Here is a 20,707-nt window from a genome sequence, read left to right as displayed (position 1 = left end):
GACACTCCTGGCGTTCTTTGCACCACTCTGAATATGGCTTGATAAAGAAGTGTTGAAGGTGATGAGGAGAGATGCAGAAATCGGTGGAAACACTTCAGGGAGTCAACTCACATCTTCCATAAATGTTCTGATCAAACTAACGTGACCTCTGGAGCAAGGGCATTGATGACTTATGAATGGAGAAGACTTGGTCATGTGAAGGTAGCATGTTGCTGATCCGGAACAAACGTTCGGTCACAGCAGCCTGGCAGGACAACCATCCTTTATCTCTGTCTCTGTCTCTCTCTGTGTGTGTGTGTGTCTCTCTCTCTCTCTCACTCACACACACACACACACACACACACACACACACACACACACACAGAGTTGGTATAACACTGCTGTTTTAGAGTTAAAAAGAGGAACAAGACACTAGTTTTTCACACAGAAAAAGGAATGGGTAGAGCGAGATGGTCAGAGCCAGAGAGATGCCTATCGTCACCTCGGAGGCCATTGACAGTCTGAGACGGACTGATTATGTGTTCTTAACCTCCAGACCTGCAGACATAATCCTCTCTCCAGTGGCTACAAGTGACCTCTTCTCTTCTCTTCTCTTCTCTTCTCTTCTCTTCTCTTCTCTTCTCTTCTCTTCTCTTCTCTTCTCTTCTCTTCTCTTCTCCTCTGTTATCTTATTCTACTCCTCCTCTTCTACCCCTTTCTTCTCTTCTACTGCCTTCTCTTCTACTCTCATCAACTCTCTTGTTTTCTCCTCTCCAGATTCGATGGGAGAAGAATATTACATTAGGGGAGCCCCCCGGATTCCTCCATTCTTGGTGGTGGTGAGTGTCACCTTCTCTTTTTTGTGTCTGAGCAGCTAGTTTTCATTTTGTGCTTGTTGCTTTTGATAGGCATATCCATTTCATTAGTATTTGCTACTCCTGGGTGTGTAAACAGTATTTACAGTGTCTCCAGCAGTATTTGCATTGCATCCCCCTCACTCATCATTGATAGGGCTCCAGTGTCTATCCCGGGCCCATGCTTAATTCATTGCTATCATTACGGACAAACAGTAGCTCCGGTTGCAGTAACTTTCGTGGTTTGTGCCAGATTTGAAGATGTACCTGAGTTTCATGAAAACCCAAGTACCCATGAAACCCATTTGAAGCCGTTTGTAATATTTAAAAAATGCATGTTTAAATTTTTTGTGATTATTATTAAATTGATGATTAAAAATGACTTCTTGGAGCTGGGAGGTTGATATCTGACAGCAGGGTATTAACTATGTGACACAGCCTTGGGGTTGACCAGCCTCAGTCACTGAGGGCGTGACCCCTCCCTCCGCATCTTCTACGCTCTCCCCTCCTCCAGTTCTCCATCCTTCACCCCCTCTGCTGAAACAATGGATCCAGATGGTTGGGGAATGGCCACCCCCCGGCCCCTCACCCTCTCGTCACCCTTTGTGCGTCCCCCTCTCCCGCTTTTCTCCTTTGTTCACGTGAGAGAGGGATTCTTAGCAGATTAACCCGTTGCATTCCAGGTTCCTTTGTGTCACCTCTCCTTCTCCTGTCTTCCTCCTCCCCCTGCTGTCATTTTTGCCCCCTGGCTAAGATGTGGCCTTTGGGGTCACCACCTTGCACACCGATCAGCAGTTTCACTTGTCTTTTGGCCGTCCTTGTCACCCAGGGTTCACACTAGCCATTGTTGAGAAATTGCCTATGATAAAAATGCAATGATACAAAATCCTTACGCATGCATAGATGATTATGAATATTGTTATGAGTAGAATCTGTGACTGTGGTTGACTCCGGAGACTTTTATTAAGCTTTGTAAGCCCAAGAGAGAGCAAAGTTTTCAGCCAGGTCAGAAGAAAATTTGGCCAAAGGTGAAGCGATAATTGAAACAGTTAGATTTTTACTAAATGAAGAGTATTTTCTAACAACTCAACAAAAAGAATAGGTTACAGAAAGTTCAAGCACTGAAGCACGTTACATTTGAGCAAAAATTATTTAGCATTTTGTGCATGTTCCAAGATCTTCAGAATAAGAAATGCTCAGAATAACTGTCTGATAAACTCTTATGTCTAAATCTTACCCACGTAAAATAATAGTAATGATAATAATAATGTGATAATTCATTGATCCCATATAGGGCAGGGTTTCCCAAACTTAAGAATGCCACGGCCCACTTTGAAATGTGAACATCTTCCGGGGCCCATCCAACCCTTCAATCACAACTTTGTAGTTGTCTCTTCTCTTTGCCACCAATAGGACTTAGAGACTTTGTCACAGGACCGTCCGCCTCCCAGATATGAGGAGTGTGTGTACTGTGAGGTGCAGCAGATAGGAGGAGTGTGTTGTACTGTGAGGTGCAGCAGATAGGAGTGTGTTGTACTGTGAGGTGCAGCAGATAGGAAGAGTGTGTTGTACTGTGAGGTGCAGCAGATAGGAGGAGTGTGTGTACTGTGAGGTGCAGCAGATAGGAGGAGTGTGTGTACTGTGAGGTGCAGCAGATAAGGAGTGTGTGTACTGTGAGGTGCAGCAGATAGGAGGAGTGTGTGTACTGTGAGGTGCAGCAGATAGGAGGAGTGTGTGTACTGTGAGGTGCAGCAGATAGGAGGAGTGTGTGTACTGTGAGGTGCAGCAGATAGGAGGAGTGTGTGTACTGTGAGGTGCAGCAGATAGGAGTGTGTGTACTGTGAGGTGCAGCAGTCTAGCAGGAAAACGTCCAGATGTTTGGGATCCAGCCTGTCTGCGTGCGTTGGCATTTGAAGTAACTCCCTGATAGATGATTAGTGCTCTTGTTAGCTATGTCGCTGTTTCACTGGCTGTATAGCACTTCCATTGAATCAATAAGCAAAGACTGATTCAATTAGGACCTCTTAGACAGGTAGCAGCTCACTCACTACACACTAGCCTAAAATGAAGTATTTCCCTATATATTTTTTATTTCATTAACAGAGCATGTGAAGTTGGCCTTACAGCAAATGAATAATCCATGCACATACAAAAATCAATATAAATTTGGCAATGTGGGCTCTGTTCTCTGTTAAAATTGTTGTGCCGGCCACAGCTATGTCCTTTTACATCCGATCAGGCTGAAACTTTCAGGGGGTGTAAAGAGCACCTGACACCAGGGTGACCTGACAGAGCCAGATTTTTTAATTAGGGCAAATTAATTGCCCTGAGGCTATAGTTCAGTGATGATGTCATCAGTGATGATGTCATCAGTGATGTCATCAGTCTGAGGCTGTATAAGTAGATAGAATCGGGGAGGAACCAGACAGAGACAATGGCTTCCGCCCCTGGGCTGTGCAGGTGACCTGACGGAGCCGGATTGTTTAATTAGGTAATTGCCCTAATTGTCCATGATGATGTCATCAGTGATGTCATAGAGCAGGTGAGACATGACGCGCAGTGGTCATCAGTAATGTCATAAGAGCAAGTGAGCCCGCACAGCGCTCGAGCTGCAGGGTGGGCACGTGGCGGGCGAGCCTAGGAATCGAGTTGAGGCAAAATACCCAAAAGCCAGATTGCCAACATTTTCTCCCCCCTTACTCTTCAGATGTATTTGCGTGCATAACACATTATTTAGTTGAGACAAACTGTGATGAGCAACAACAGAAAACAAATCAATCCACAAGCTATTAATGCTATTTAGAATGTGAGAAATACTACCTTATCTGTAAAGGGGAGACTCGTGTGTACCCATTGAATCCATTTTCATTCAGATATCTTGAGGTGAGAGGACGCATTTGAAATAGTATATTCCTCACCCAAATTTAGCCTACCTTTGGAGTGTTAATTAGCATGACATGCTAAATGGATACCTTAGGTCTTCTAGTTTCATATGATACCAGGATCTTCACTCTAGCTTTAAAAATGAGCCTGCTACAGCCATTTGATTGCCCGGGAAAATCGGGAATGTTGACAGACCATTCGCTGCCCGCCTGCAGTACCTCTACGTAACTCTAGTGAACGTAAAAGAACAGACTGGTAAAAATACCCCCAAACTTTGTCTACACAGTAAGTTCAGTATAGCAACTAGTAACTTTTCCCCTCAGAGGATGGCTGTGCTGAGTCAGAAGAATGGACATCAGCCTTATAGAGCACCATCAGCGATATGAGCCCAAGGACATGTTCTCATGAAAAGAAAATGAACGAAGAGAATGATATTTTGAAAGTGTAGGTTTACACTCGAGATGTACAGCTTTATAAGTAATGTATAGCAGTATATATATTTTTCTCTCTCACATTAAATCAATATATTTTTTTGTATCCAAGATGTGCTAAGATGTCCTGCAGTTTGAATTGTGGGCAAACCTGTTAAACTGAGTCAAGAAGAGTATGCGCTCTCCTTCTGCTCCTCTTCTCCTTATTCAGTTTTGTAGTGAGAAGGATGGCCTGGGTTCAAGCCCCTGTGACACAAACATTTGCTCTGCCGAAGTGTCCTTGAGCAAGGCACTGAATCAGGTGCGCTGTTCTGTAGCTGACTGTGCATTCTCCTCATGGACGGGGGGCAAGTTGGAAGAGAATTTCCCTCTGGGGATCAATAAAGTACCACGAAAAGTTCACCTAAAAGGGCTCAAATAGCCCACATCAGAGCCACCGTGGACTTAGAGACTTTGTCACAGGACCGCCCGCCTGATCCCAGCTATGAGGAGTGTGTGTACTGTGAGGTGCAGCAGATAGGAGGAGTGTGTACTGTGAGGTGCAGCAGATAGGAGGAGTGTGTTGTACTGTGAGGTGCAGCAGATATGAGGAGTGTGTACTGTGAGGTGCAGCAGATAGGAGAAGTGTGTTGTACTGTGAGGTGCAGCAGATAGGAGTGTGTTGTACTGTGAGGTGCAGCAGATATGAGGAGTGTGTACTGTGAGCTGCAGCAGATATGAAGAGTGTGTTGTACTGTGAGGTGCAGCAGATATGAGGAGTGTGTGTACTGTGAGGTGCAGCAGATATGAAGAGTGTGTTGTACTGTGAGGTGCAACAGATAGGAGTGTGTTGTACTGTGAGGTGCAGCAGATAGGAGGAGTGTGTTGTACTGTGAGGTGCAGCAGATAGGAGGAGTGTGTTGTACTGTGAGGTGCAACAGATAGGAGTGTGTTGTACTGTGAGGTGCAACAGATAGGAGTGTGTGTACTGTGAGGTGCAGCAGATAGGAGGAGTGTGTTGTACTGTGAGGTGCAACAGATAGGAGTGTGTTGTACTGTGAGGTGCAACAGATAGGAGTGTGTGTACTGTGAGGTGCAGCAGATAGGAGGAGTGTGTTGTACTGTGAGGTGCAGCAGATAGGAGGAGTGTGTTGTACTGTGAGGTGCAACAGATAGGAGTGTGTGTACTGTGAGGTGGAGCAGATAGGAGTGTGTGTACTGTGAGGTGCAGCAGATAGGAGGAGTGTGTACTGTGAGGTGCAGCAGATATGAGGAGTGTGTTGTACGGTGAGGTGCAGCAGATAGGAGGAGTGTGTTGTACTGTGAGGTGCAGCAGATAGGAGTGTGTGTACTGTGAGGTGCAGCAGATTGAGGAGTGTGTTGTACTGTGAGGTGCAGCAGATTGAGGAGTGTGTTGTACTGTGAGGTGCAGCAGATAGGAGTGTGTGTACTGTGAGGTGCAGCAGATAGGAGGAGTGTGTTGTACTGTGAGGTGCAACAGATAGGAGTGTGTGTACTGTGAGGTGCAGCAGATATGAGGAGTGTGTTGTACTGTGAGGTGCAGCAGATAGGAGTGTGTTGTACTGTGAGGTGCAGCAGATAGGAGTGTGTGTACTGTGAGGTGCAGCAGATATGAGGAGTGTGTTGTACTGTGAGGTGCAACAGATAGGAGTGTGTGTACTGTGAGGTGGAGCAGATAGGAGTGTGTGTACTGTGAGGTGCAGCAGATAGGAGGAGTGTGTTGTACTGTGAGGTGCAACAGATAGGAGTGTGTGTACTGTGAGGTGGAGCAGATAGGAGTGGAGCAGATAGGAGTGTGTGTACTGTGAGGTGCAGCAGATAGGAGGAGTGTGTGTACTGTGAGGTGCAGCAGATTGAGGAGTGTGTTGTACTGTGAGGTGCAGCAGATTGAGGAGTGTGTTGTACTGTGAGGTGCAGCAGATAGGAGTGTGTGTACTGTGAGGTGCAGCAGATAGGAGGAGTGTGTTGTACTGTGAGGTGCAACAGATAGGAGTGTGTGTACTGTGAGGTGCAGCAGATATGAGGAGTGTGTTGTACTGTGAGGTGCAGCAGATAGGAGTGTGTTGTACTGTGAGGTGCAGCAGATAGGAGTGTGTGTACTGTGAGGTGCAGCAGATATGAGGAGTGTGTTGTACTGTGAGGTGCAACAGATAGGAGTGTGTGTACTGTGAGGTGGAGCAGATAGGAGTGTGTGTACTGTGAGGTGCAGCAGATAGGAGGAGTGTGTGTACTGTGAGGTGCAGCAGATATGAGGAGTGTGTGTACTGTGAGGTGCAACAGATAGGAGTGTGTGTACTGTGAGGTGGAGCAGATAGGAGTGTGTGTACTGTGAGGTGCAGCAGATAGGAGGAGTGTGTTGTACTGTGAGGTGCAGCAGATAGGAGGAGTGTGTTGTACTGTGAGGTGCAACAGATAGGAGTGTGTGTACTGTGATGTGCAGCAGATAGGAGTGTGTGTACTGTGAGGTGCAGCAGATAGGAGTGTGTGTACTGTGAGGTGGAGCAGATAGGAGGAGTGTGTGTACTGTGAGGTGCAGCAGATAAGAAGAGTGTGTGTACTGTGAGGTGGAGCAGATAGGAGTGTGTGTACTGTGAGGTGCAGCAGATAGGAGTGTGTGTACTGTGAGGTGCAGCAGTCTAGCAGGAAAACGTCCAGATGTTTGGGATCCAGCCTGTCTGCGTGCGTTGGCATTTGAAGTAACTCCCTGATAGATGATTAGTGCTCTTGTTAGCTATGTCGCTGTTTCACTGGCTGTATAGCACTTCCATTGAATCAATAAGCAAAGACTGATTCAATTAGGACCTCTTAGACAGGTAGCAGCTCACACGGGCAATTAACATTCTCTTTTGGTGTGTGTGTGTGAGTGTGTGTGTGAGTGTGCGCGCACTTCCACTCATATCGTTCAAATAGATTGAAATAGAGGTTTCTACGAAAATAGCTTGTCTGTGTGTGTGTTTTACCGACGTGCTATTGTCCCTCTAGGATAGAGGGCCTCTATCCTTGTGAGGACCAAAAGACGATTAAGGCCCTTCTCAATGAGGCTGTTTTACTAGTCCTTGGTTGTCTAAAGGGGTGTTTAGGGTTAGAGTTCCAGTTGTGGAGGGTTAACGTTAGGGATGCACGATAATTATCGGACTGATAAATTTTCGGCCGATATGGCCATTTTGCGTTATTATTTATTATTCCGATAATGGCCTTTTTCCGATAAATTATCCGATAATAATCCTGCTTTATTTTTTGCCTCGGAAGCGGAGCTTTTGTTGTCGCACATTCGTGACATCACAGCTGCGACGCAAACATGGCTGCTGCCAGTGTGTTGCTGTTTTTCAGTTTCAGAATTATCAGAAAGCTACTGTAATTTGCAATCCATGTCCCACACAGGTTCCGGGAGGAGGGGAAACCTCTAAGCTGGCATTACGTTAAACCAAAGCTGGCGATGATGCAGCGGATATGTTTGTTGTTTTTGTTAGCGAGTTTTGAGCTAACCGCGCTAGTTAGCGTTAGCTGCTGGACCATAGTGCTGGACAGAGCCAATAATGAAAACAAAGGCGCAGTCACGCACATTAGGCTACATAAAAAGCATCAGTCAGTCAACATCACATAGTGTCTTTTCTTTAATCTGGTGGCAGCATTTTTCAGTAAAAAGTGAAACAACACAGATGGTTTATAGTGCCTGCCCCATTCATTGGGCCCAGGCTACAACTCACTGAGAACTGGAACCAATGCAAAATTTGAACAGATCAGTATGACAATAAGAGTCTAAATTACTATGCCTTTTGTCATTGTGTTTTATCTGCAGACTAAGCAGTCATTGGCTTTCCGTTCTATAAAAGCCTTTATTTTTGTATTGACTATAATTGAGTGATACACTTTATTAAAACAATCATTATATCAGAAGTTTTCTTTGTTTTGCGTTCACAGTGATGTCAGTTAGATTTGGTTAGGTCAGAGCTATGCTCACTACATCCATACATCTACCCTAACCCTTTTTTAACCCCAGGTGTGCATAAAATACAGGTTAAAACAAAAAAAAAACAAAAAAAATTATATATCTATTTTTATTATTATAATTATCGGTTATATCGTATCGGTTATCGGCCAAGAAGAATATATTTATCGGTTATTGTATTGGCTGTAAAAATCCATAGCGTGCATCCCTAGTTAATGTTTAAGGTGGGGGTTGAGGGAATAGGAAGTCCTGTGGAAAGTCCTCACAAGTATAGTAAAACGTGTGTGTGTTATGAGTGAGCGAGAGGTTGATTGAGGGGGTGACATTGGCATTGTGTCCCTCTACAATGATGCTCAAGTGTGTAAGAGGCGGTTTAAGAGCGCTGGGGAGATAATGTGAGAGTGTGAATGGGTTATGAATAGCTGTTACACATTTGCTTGTTTTGCTATGTTTGGTAACCTTTGACCTCCTTTTCCCCCATTGCAGTGTATTCTGGGATTTGTATTGTGCAGCTCCAGACCGACGGGAGACATGCGAGCACTCCAGTGAGGCCAAGGCCTTCCATGACTATGTAAGTGACAGACTGGCAGCTGGCTGATTTTATGTATTTATTTTCAATCACTCTCTTACCCATTGTATTATTAGGAATGACGTTTCTTCCTATATCTGTCTGATACACATACAAATACACTCTTCACCTCACAGGTACATGATTGCTTGATTGATTGATATTTTTATTTAAGTGTCATGCACCTGGGTACCCAGCCCATATGGGCTTACAAGACACTATATCATATTTACAATAGCCAAGATAGCCAAGATGGCCACACAACAAATCATAATATACCTTTGTACAGAATCAAGAAAAGAAAAGGCATTTCACTGAGACATTCACTTTCCAAGAGATACAATTATACTGGGTACAGTGTTCCCTGTCGCCAGGCATTTTCTATAAATCTGGCTAAAACAAAGATTGCCTTATCAAAAAGCCAACTCAACATATGACAAATGTGTAAGGGCAGTTAGACGTGGCACCCTGCTGGGAGCAAGTGGAGGCGCAGTGTCTTGCTCAAAGGCACTTGGACAGAGAATGTAAACACTGACTGGAGTGGGAATCAAATCTGTGACCTGTCCCTCTAACCACCAAAGGAACCAGTGGGCCACCCTGTTGCACAGTTTGGGTTAGTGCTGAAAGATATTGACCAAAAAAATCTATAGTTGCGAGTATTTAAAAGAATATTGCATTTGAGCCATTAAAAAGTTTTCACCAATATTGTACTTGATTCATGGACCGAAGATTACCTGCAGCCATTTTTTCTTTCATTCATATTGCAATTAAAACATTTGTTTTCAATTTGTATGGTGTTTTCCACCCAATTAATTATTCAGCTCTATTTTGGATGCTTTACTGCTGCTTGCAAGAAGATGTTCTATAGAGACAATGTATGGATTGTTTTGATGCTATTGAACTTCAGAAGGAGAAATTAATCTTTTGGCTTGTCCCTCACCACAGGGAGGTCAGGGTCCGTTACAGAGCAGCTCCCCTGAAGCTGGTAGTGATTGAGTGTCTTGCTCAAGGACACTTCAGCAGGGCGAGTGCTCTGTCATTGGGGGCTTGAACCCAGGCCCCCCGGTTAAAGGAGGGTCTCCCTAATTACTACACCACCATTCTGCCTAATAACAATTTAAATGCGTTTCTGTGTCCACTGTGTGTCGTGTCAAATGCCATGCGTTGTGATTGACATTGTGTGCCCGTCTTCAGCCTTCTCTGGCCAAGAGTGTGTGTGTGTGTGTGTGTGTGTGTGTGTGTGTGTGTGTGTGTGTGTGTGTGTGTGTTGTATAGTGTGGGGAGATAATGGAATAGAGTTCTAATCCGGTAATCCCAGCACTGGGCTGGGGCTAAGCCAGGGATTTGCGGGTGTGTGTGTGTGTCACTGTCTGTGTGTGTGTATTTTGGGATGAGGGGGGGCATCGTTGGCAACTGGCCCAGAGAGGAAAGGGTGGAGGGGTTCAGTGCCAGAGTGCTAGTTAACCCTGTGTGTGTGTGTGTGTTTGTGTGTGTGCGCGTGTGCGCGTGCGTGCGTGTGTGTGTAGATCGGTGTGCTAGAGCTAGATGGCCACTCGCTGTCTGCTCTGAACAGTGATAAAGCTGAGGAGACGGGACTGGTTTAATTTAGGCTCCAGCCCCCTCAGGCTAGTCTCTGAGCACAGGTCCTTTCTGCTGCTTTGAAAAGACAGAGCCGGTTAGGTTAGCGGCATCAGGGGGTGGAAATATTTCACATTACCTCAAAAGCGTTCCAGTTTTTTTTAAGTTAAGTGATTGCTGGATGGCAGGCCAACATTTGAGATGTATTATCACAGTCTTCTCTGCTGGGGGCGGATACAAAGCCAAGGTTTATGTTTGCCGTCAAGGCAACTTTTTTATTTTTTATTTCACCACAAGCAAAATCCTGACACTGGCCATGGAAGTTAAGTAGGGATTCCCTGACTGTTATTTTAAGAGTAATCTGATCGTTAGTTGGTGTCAAGTCTTGGGCTAATTATTATTGCTTATAAGTATCCAGTTGCTTTAATGTGATCACCAAAGAGGCTGGTGTTACAGGTTCCTGATAGAGGATAGAGGCCATTTCAGGGTCCAAAATTAGCACCAGCCACCAGCCAAATGCTGGTAAAGTGGCTGGTAGATTTGCTTCACTCACCAGCCAAAAAAACAATGGTAACCTATTGACTGGCTGGTAAAATTTGAAGATTCACTAGCCAGTTATCCGGTGGACAAAAGTTAATTTTCGACCCTGGGCAATTTCTAATTTGACTAAGATAATTCATACAAACCTTACATATCTTCTATGTAAGGACTTTATACAGGCTATCCGTAAGTCTGAAAAAGTCTTGAAACATCTAAATTTAAGGTCTTAAAATGTCTTAAATACAGGTCTTATTATTATTACCTTTTAGCGTTCGTTTTAGCTTTGAGTTATTCAGATTTGTTTTAAAGGTCCAATCCTTAAGTTCTAACTATTACTGACTCCGGTGGCCGTTAGGGGAACTGCAGGCAGCATGTGCGCGAGCTGGTGTGCGTATGTACTTGCATGTGCCCAGCAGCTGCCTGGCTAAACACAATGAATGACAGCAGAGGTGTTGGTTGCTTTGTTATCTGATAAAAGTCACATGAAATCGGCAACCTGGATAATTTATCGGCCAGATCAGCCGGATTAGTGGACGTCATTGTGGCATGTTTGGTCGTGTTTTGTCTTGTGTTTGCTGCAGGGAAATCTCACATTAGCATGAGCCAGGAAATAGCTGGGAGCAGGCTATTTCCTGGGGCTGATGTGAGCTAGATGCGACCAAACGGAACAGTCAGACAATGTTCCAGAAGCATAACCGTAGTAACGTTAGGTGTATTTATGACTGTTACATTATCCACACAAGATGGTAACATTACATTACATTACGTCATTTGGCAGACGCTTTTATCCAAAGCGACTTACAATAACACATTTTTGTCAGCAATAGAGCAATCAACTATGGAGCACAGTCTATGACAACTACAACTTCTGAAGGAACAGTGGTACAAGTTTAGGTTAGTAGTTTTTTTTTTTTTTTAAGAGAGAGAACGAAGTTAGATCAAGAAGGGCCCAGATGGAGCCTGAAAAGGTGTGTCTTTAGTCTTTTCCGAAAGATCGGCAGTGATTCAGCTGTCCTGACCGAAGGTGGAAGCTCGTTCCACCATTGAGGTGCCAGGGACGAGAAGAGTCGAGATCGGGATGAGCGACTTTTGCGCCCCCGTAGCGAAGGAGGGGCGAGGCGACCTGCACTGGTGGAGGAGCGAAGGGAGCGCTGAGAGGTTTGGAACCTGACCATAGATTGCAGGTACAGGGGAGCTGACTGGTGTACTGCCCTGTAGGCCAGTACCAGTGTCTTGAATTTGATGCGGGCCGATATGGGAAGCCAGTGGAGGTCCTGGAAGAGGGGAGTGACATGAGAGAATTTGGGTTGGTTGAATACCAGACGGGCTGCAGCGTTCTGAATGAGCTGAAGCGGTCGGATGTCGGTGGCAGGTAGGCCGGTCAGGAGCACATTGCAGTAGTCCAGGCGGGAGATAAGTGACTGGCCCAGGAGTTGAGTCGCTTCTCTTGTGAGAAAGGGACGGATTTTGCGGATGTTGTAGAGAGAGAACCTACAGGAGCGTGCTGTCGCAGCTATGTTGGCTAAGCAAGACAGCTGGTTGTCAAGGATCACCCCAAGGTTCTTAGCTGTTTGGGAGGGAAGTACAGTGGTGTTGTCAATGGAGATGGAGAGATCTGTGAGAGGGCAGTCTTTCCCTGGGAGGAAGAGTAGCTCTGTCTTACCAAGGTTGAGCTTGAGGTGGTGGGCAGACATCCAGTCGCCAATGTCTTTGAGGCATGCAGAGATGCGAGCCTCGATTTGAGTGTCGGAGGGGGGAAGGAAAGGAAAAGCTGGGTGTCATCAGCATAGCAGTGATAAGAAAAGCCATGAGAAGAGATCACATAGGCAAGAGATCTGATATAGAGAAGGAAAAGTAAGGGGCCCAGGACTGAGCCCAGGGGGACACCGGTGGTAAGAGGGCAGGATCTGGAGAGGGACCCTCTCCATAAGACCTGGTATGAGCGGTTCGAGAGATAGGAAGCAAACCAGGAGAGTGCAGAACCTGAAATGCCGAGGTCAGACAGAGTGGAAAGAAGGATTTGGTGGTTGACTGTATCGAAGGAAGCAGACAGGTCAAGGAGGACAAGGACAGAGGAGACGGATGAGGCCTTTAGCAGTGTGACGGGCCTCTGTGACAGCAAGAAGAGCTGTCTCAGTGGAGTGAGAAGCCTTGAAACCGGACTGCAGAGGGTCCAGTAGGTCATTTTGGGAGAGATAGAGAGAAAGTTGTTCGGACGCTGCTCGTTCGAGGGTTTTGGAAAGGAATGAGAGAAGAGAGACAGGTCTGTAGTTCTGAATAGCAGTAGGGTCAAGGGAAGGTTTCGTAAGGTAAGGTTATTAGTGGAGCTTCTTGGTGGTAATCGATTATCTATATTTGTTAGCAAGCAAGCTAACGTTATGATAGGCAGCCTCAGCAGCTAACTGTTAGCTGACCAAACGGAACAGATCTCTTCTGTACTGTAGTCAGTCAAACAATGTTCCATGACCATAAGCACAACGGTAGTAGTAAGGTTACGCATATTTGCGACTAGGGGTGCACCGATCGATCGGCAAGCAATCTGTATTGGCCGATTTTGACCTCAAATATGCGATCGGCTGATTGCCGATATTTCGGCTGATTGCCGATATTTTTTTTATATTAATTTTTTTTATATTATTATTATTATTATTATTATTATTATTATTATTATTATTATTATTATTTTTAAAGCCCTATCACTAATCAGGCTTTCCAACGATATAAAATACAATGCCAATTGGTATTATTAAAGGGGAGAAATAATCGACCGAAATAACGTTTCCAAACTTTTTTTGAGGAGTTTATATATCGGTGATCGGTGATCGGTAATCGGTGATCGGTCGATGATCGGTTGGGCAGATATTTCCCATAGGTGATCGGTGGCAAAAAACGTGATCGGTGCACCCCTATTTGCGACTGTTGCATTATCCACAAGACGGCCCAAACCACAATATCATCACAGCAGCTAAAAATACAACAAGCTAACGTAGCCTTCTTCTTCGTTGGTGTTTAATAATGACTGGCTGAAGCGCTGGGAGGCAAGCCTTTCTTCTTCGTTGGTGTTTAATAATGGCTGAAGCGCTGGGAGGAAAGAGGCAGGCTCGAGAACAGGCAGAACGTCACATCTGGCAAATTTTCTGGGAAATCTCGTGAGGAGGAGAATGACACAGGCATCGCTTTGGAATGGCTGAACGCAGAGAGATGCGGCTGGGCTCATTTTTATTCCTCCGCCGGCGATAGCCAGGGCGGAGGCATTATGGATCTGGGTTGTCCGTCTGTACGTCCGTATGTCCGTCCGTCCGATGTTCGTTAACGCGATATCTGAGCAACGCCTTGACGGAATTTCATCAAATTTGCCTCAAACATCGACTCAGACTCAAGGATGATCTGATTAGATTTTGGTGGTCAAAGGTCAAGGTCACTGTGACCTCTCGAAGGCCATTTTCAAGCTTGTTAACGCGATATCTCAGGAATGCCTTGACGGAATTTCATCAAATTTGCCTCAAACATCGACTTGGACTCAAGGATGAACTGATTAGATTTTGGTGGTCAACGGTCAAAGTTCAAGGTCACTGTGACTTCTCGAACGTCATTTTCAAGCTTGTTAACGCGATATCTCAGGAATGCCTTGACAGAATTTCATCAAATTTGCCTCAAACATCGACTTGGACTAAAGGATGAACTGATAAAATTTTCGTGGTCAAAGGTCAAGGTCACTATGACCTCACGAATGCCATTCCCAAGTTCATTAAAGCGATATCTCAAGAACGGCTTGATGGAATTTCTTCCAATTTGGCTCAAACGTCGACTTGGGCGCAAGGATGAACGGATTACATTCTGGTGATCAAAGGCCAAGGTCACTGTGAACCTCTCCAATGCCATTTTCAAGCTTGTTAACACCATATCTCCGGAATGCCTTGACGGAATTTCATCAAATTTGTCTCAAACATTAACTTGGCCTCAATGATGAACTGATTACATTTTGGTGGTCAAAGTTCAAGGTCACTGTGACCTCACAAACGCCATTCCCAAGTTTGTTAACGCCATATCTCAAGAACGGCTTGATGGAATTTCTTCTGATTTGGCTCAAACATCGACTTGGACGCAATGATGAACTGATTCCATTTTGGTTATCAAAGGTCAAGGTCACTGTGACCTCTCAAATGCCATTTTCAAGCTGGTTAACGCAATATCTCAGGAATGTCTTGACGGAATTTCTTCCAATTTGCGTCAAATGGTGATTTGGACTCGAAGAATGAACTAATGGCGGAGGCATAAATCCGCGGTGCGGTCGTTCTAGTTTAACTTACGTAACGGAGCATTCACTTATTTTATTGGTAATAAAAAAACAGTTTGTGAACATTTATTTCTCCCCCAAACTTATGGATTGGACCTTTAGATTAAGTTTCATTTTGATGCATCTATAAAATTAGATGGTGATATCGACAGATTCTTTGTTTCATGTTATTTGGAAAAGTAAAAGCAGACAAAATGCAGAGCAAAGGCAAATGCCATGAATTGTGTATAGATGGTTTTAACTTGACAACATAAACATTCTAAATTGCCCCTAGCTAACTTCCTGTTGCAGTGTTTGCTTATACAATAGCTGGCAGGAAATAAGCTATGTTTCAAACTGTTCCCTAGCAACACAATTCTGTGAAAGATGTGCATGGGGCCAACAACAGTATTGTTTATTTTCGTGTATTGTATTACTGCATTGCTTGCACTTCCAGATAGTGACGTTAAGTTAGATCTGCGTGCATGCCGGCCCTTACTTTAATACAGGAGAGGGTTAATACAATATGCCAAACAGTTGGACATCATGCCTGGGATGCCCCTAAATAATTTATTTGATGGTGTCCTCTTTCTTATGCTGCTTATTCATAGTTTGAGAACTTTGATTACGGTAGCTTCATTCAGAAAGTCTTTTTTGCCAGCTTTGTTTTTTAACTTTACTTGTTAAATCTTAAATCCAATTCCAGGTAGCATCATATAAATGTCAAAAGTCAAAAAGTCAAAAGCTTTCTGATAGCTGCACAGTGTAACGACTCTTATCAATTTTAGTGCTTCTCCTTCCTTACTCATGCTCTCCTTTCCCTCTCTTTTTTTTACCTGCTCTGTCGCCTTGCACTCCCTCCCTCACATCTGCCTGCTCTGTCGCCTTGCACTCCCTCCCTCTGTCGCCTTGCACTCCCTCCGCTCACATCTGCCTGCTCTGTCGTCTTGCACTCCCTCCCTCACATCTGCCTGCTCTGTCGCCTTGCACTCCCTCCCTCTGTCGCCTTGCACTCCCTCCCCTCACATCTGCCTGCTCTGTCGTCTTGCACTCCCTCCCTCACATCTGCCTGCTCTGTCGCCTTGCACTCCCTCCCCTCACATCTGCCTGCTCTGTCGCCTTGCACTCCCTCCCCTCACATCTGCCTGCTCTGTCGCCTTGCACTCCCTCCCCTCACATCTGCCTGCTCTGTCGCCTTGCACTCCCTCCCCTCACATCTGCCTGCTCTGTCGCCTTGCACTCCCTCCCTCACATCTGCCTGCTCTGTCACCTTGCACTCCCTCCCTCACATCTGCCTGCTCTGTCGCCTTGCACTCCCTCCCTCTGTCGCCTTGCACTCCCTCCCCTCACATCTGCCTGCTCTGTCGCCTTGCACTCCCTCCCTCACCTCTGCCTGCTCTGTCGCCTTGCACTCCCTCCCCTCACATCTGCCTGCTCTGTCGCCTTGCACTCCCTCCCCTCACATCTGCCTGCTCTGTCGCCTTGCACTCCCTCCCCTCACATCTGCCTGCTCTGTCGCCTTGCACTCCCTCCCCTCACATCTGCCTGCTCTGTCGCCTTGCACTCCCTCCCTCACATCTGCCTGCTCTGTCGCCTTGCACTCCCTCCCCTCACATCTGCCTGCTCTGTCGCCTTGCACTCCCTCCCCTCACATCTGCCTGCGGTTCTGTCACTTCTCTAACTCCCTCCCTGCACTCCTCTCTTTCTCTCTGTCTCTCTCTCCTGCACAAATTGTGCAACTCCAGCCTATTTGCATCGTGTTTTCTCACAGCTTGCGGTTTCTCCGCGACACCCCCACATCTGCATCTGTGGTGGTGTGCACACATTCTCTCTCTCTCTCTCTCTCTCTCTCTCTCTCTCTCTCTCTCTGTGTCTGGGTCTGTCTCTCTCTCACTCACGTCCTCTTGTTCTCTCATTCCTCCCTCCCTCTTGCTGTACCCTTTCCCCCACCTATTCTTCCTCCCATCCTCCTTCGCCGTATCTCTTACTCTCTCCTTCACCCAACACACCAGTCCGCCCCCTCTCTCTCTCCTCTCTCATCTCACTCGCCTTATCGCTCACTCCCTCTCTCTACATCTCCTCTCTCTCTCTCTCTCTCTCTCTCCATATCTCTGACCCCCTCCTCCCTCACCACCGCCACCGCCACATACACCACCACCTCGATTCCCCAGAGAAGATTGATTGGCTAATCTAGCTGTTTACCCACAATGCCTAGTAGCGCTGAGGAGAAGAGGGCAGTGTGGACAACATGAAGACACCAAGAGACAGTGGAGGTATTTGAAAATGGAGTGGGAATGGGAAGTGGCAAAACGGAGCGTGAGGAGAAATTAAATATAGGTGTTAGTTTTCTTTATATTTGACGTATTCTTGGCTCTCTGTACAAGATGTTTTGCATCGAACTAATTAACTGGGGTCTTGTTTTGCTCATGCTACTGTGTGAATTCAGAGGTTATTGCCTAGGACTTGCGTATGGTGAAAAATGTACCAATAGTGCTTCTGTTATTTAAAACCTGATATTGACACAATACTTGCTCAACAGCTTGCTTTGTTGAATAGAAGCATGTCATTACACAATAGTAAATCATATTTTGTGCTTGTGGAACAAATAAACATCTCATCTGCTTTTCTAAACAGATCGGAACAAACAGTATTTTCCCCTAGTCCAATAACCAAAAGAAAACAAAAAAGAGAGAATATCCAACATTTTCCCCAATAAGAAATTCTCATCTCACCAATGTATTTGCCACAGCCACTACATAAAAACAGAGAAATTGACCTTTTTCCTAGCAGCCATTTTGTGTCTAAAAGGTAGGGTAAACACAGGTGCAACCAAAACATTAATGAGGGTTTCCAACTTCCAATCCATTTAGGTGTTCTAGTGCCAGGGCCCGCATTAATGTTTTGGTTGCACCTGTGTTTACCCTGCCTTTTAGACACAAAATGGCTACTGTGAAAAAGCCATATACTGATGCCTGGGCTAGTCCACCATTTTATAACATGACTAACATGACTTTAAAACGCCACAATCATTGCCGTTATTGTATCCCACTCTGCATGAAGTTTTGTTTTGCCTCTTCACTGCCAGTAAATCACAGGCAACGGTGTGCAGTAATGGAAAACGTGAAAATAGTCCTCATTATACTCAATAATTAGCTACGTGATAAAGTGATCTTAGGAAAAACCTGCAATACATGTGTTGCTGAACATGATGAATGATGTTAGTCAAGACAGTCATATGTCTCTGCGAGCTGTTCACTTTGGAAACGAGGCTATGACTTCAGGGCGATGGGGCCAACCTGCAGTAGAGCAGACAGTAAGACCTGACTGTGGCAAATACACTAGGTACATTTGGGTACATGGCATGCCTTCCTATCTAGAAGACAGACAATTATAAACATGCTCATCTTCTGCTGTTCTGTAGTGGACCCTGACCCTCAACCTCCAAACGAACAGAGACGTTTCTAATGGGGACCAATAGTGTATCACATGATTAGTTACAGTAGCCTCCTTTTGATATAAAAAGGGAGTAAGTGGGCTCTGTCTGTGATTTTGGTCACGTTTTTGGTCCCACATTGTGAGATTTGTGATGTCACTGATGATGTCACAATGTCTATGACATCATCAGTGATGTGACAATGTCTATGACATCATCAGTGATGGTCACTCGAGCAATTGTGATGTCACTGATGATGTCACAATACATCATCAGTGATGTCCGTGTCCCACGATGTCACTGATGACATGCTGTGCATGCCAATAGAGCCCAGAAGGAGCTGAAAGCCTAGTGTATTAAAAAGCAGCAATGTCAAAATGTAGTCAAGGCCGAAAGTTGAGTGAAATTGACATTATAGATTTGGCGGAAGTTATATTCTCATTAAGAAGAGTCGTTCTCATTCTCCTTCATACTGTTGTTGTCTTTTGGCTCGTCTGCCTTCTCTCTGGAGTCTTGGCTAAGTGGATGTTGTGTCTGCAGTGTGTATTAGTGCTGTCATCCTGTGTGTGTGTGTGTGTGTGTGTGTGTGTGTTAGTCTCCCTGTCTGGTTCAGTACTCCTACCTTGGCAGTAGCTTTTTGGGGAATCGTGTGTGTGTGTGTGCGCGCGTGCATGTTTGTTTGTTTGTTTGGTGTGCATGCCGTGCCAGTTTTGAGTACCAGCTGGGCTTTCAGACTGTGTGCGTGTGTTGTGTGTGTGTGTGTGTGTGTGTGTGTGTGTGTGTGTGTGTGTTCGTTCATCTGTCAAGACGTGATGTTGAGAGTAGCAGCCGTATCCTGTTGCTCCAGAGCGAAACACACTGTTTTGACTGGGCTGATAAATTAGCTAGATCACCGCAGTCAGCTATTTTTCCTCCTGTCTCCACTCTCTCACTCTCCATCCTCACTCTTTTCCTCCACAACCCCCTTCTACCTCTCTCTCTTCCTCTTCCTCCCTCTCTGTCTCCCCCCCCTCCCTCTCTCTCTTCCTCTTCCTCCCTCTCTGTCTCCCCCCCCCTCCCTCTCTCTCTCTCTTCCTCTTCCTCCCTCTCTGTCTCCCCCCCCCCTCCCTCAATCTCCCCCTCTCGCTCGTTCTGTGTGCTAAGGACAGCGGGTCAAGGAGACGGTGATGAGGTACATATCAGTGTGAACCAGAATGTAGATTAGTACCCTCTCCAGGCAGGGACACACACATAAATACAGACACACACACACACACACACACACACACACACACACACACACACACACACACACACACACACACACACACACACACACACACACACACACACACACACACACACACACACACACACACACACAGAGTCTCTGTCTCCTACCTCTCCCCTCCCTCCATCCAGTGTTTATGTCTCTGTCTTTATCCCTGTGAAAGGTATCAGGCGGAGGTCAATAATGTGTTGAGCACTATTGATCTGTCCAGTAGGACCTATGGGTGAGAGAGAGAGAGAGAGAGAGAGAAAGAGAGGCTGTGCTTGGATGAGAGAGAAAGGGAGGGGCTATGCTTGGATGAGAGAGAGAGAAATGGAGTGGGAGGGATCAATGCTATTCTGTATAGACCATCTACATGCTGTACCATACCAGCCAATCAGATCATTAGTCTTTTGTTACCTGATAGATTATTCGTCAATAGAGTACCGCAGGAATGAGTCCTAAAACCTGCCCCAGACCCATATTTGAGCACTTCCGGTTCAAGTCAGTGGGATTTTAAAATGTGGATTTTGGTTAAATGCATGACGTCCGTGGATAACAGGTGAGGTGCCCTTCAGGCGCACCACCTTTGGACAAACCGTGCTCTCTGTTAGCACTGTGGCAGTTAAATATTGGTTTTGGTATTGCTTGCAATAAGGGAGTGTCCATCTAATGCCAACAAAAATCACAAATCATGGATGGCTAATTAAAATTGAGCATATTAACTGCCCACAGTTTTCTTTTTTCTTTTTTCTTTTTTAAGCAAATAGACTATTGGCTTCATGTTATGTTGAACAAGAGAGAACAGAGAGGATGTTAGCAGCACACATCAGATCAGTAGGGGCGGGAATCTCTAGACACCTCACGATTCCATTCCATTCTGATTCAGAGGGCTACGATTCGACGATAAAACGATTATCGATTCATCTCGATCACTTTTTTTCACACTTTCTTTTTTCTCACTGTG

General features: G+C 45.5%; 1 protein-coding gene across 12 annotated transcripts in view; it reads left to right on the top strand.

Moving 5' to 3' along the window:
* Positions 1-20,707, top strand: part of LOC310773937 (single-stranded DNA-binding protein 3) — an 83,544-nt gene that overhangs the window by 23,252 nt on the left and 39,585 nt on the right. For all 12 annotated transcript variants that reach the window (XM_083633949.1, XM_083633945.1, XM_083633954.1 and 9 more), the window contains exons 3-4: positions 757-818; positions 8,583-8,667. In XM_083633949.1, coding sequence (XP_083490075.1) covers positions 757-818; positions 8,583-8,667 — 147 coding nt within the window. The remainder of the gene's footprint in view (positions 1-756; positions 819-8,582; positions 8,668-20,707) is intronic.

Source organism: Poromitra crassiceps, assembly GCF_964638095.1.
Source record: "Poromitra crassiceps genome assembly, chromosome: 3".
NCBI classification, from domain to species: Eukaryota; Metazoa; Chordata; class Actinopteri; order Beryciformes; family Melamphaidae; genus Poromitra; species Poromitra crassiceps.
This window is presented reverse-complemented; position numbering and strand designations above follow the sequence as displayed.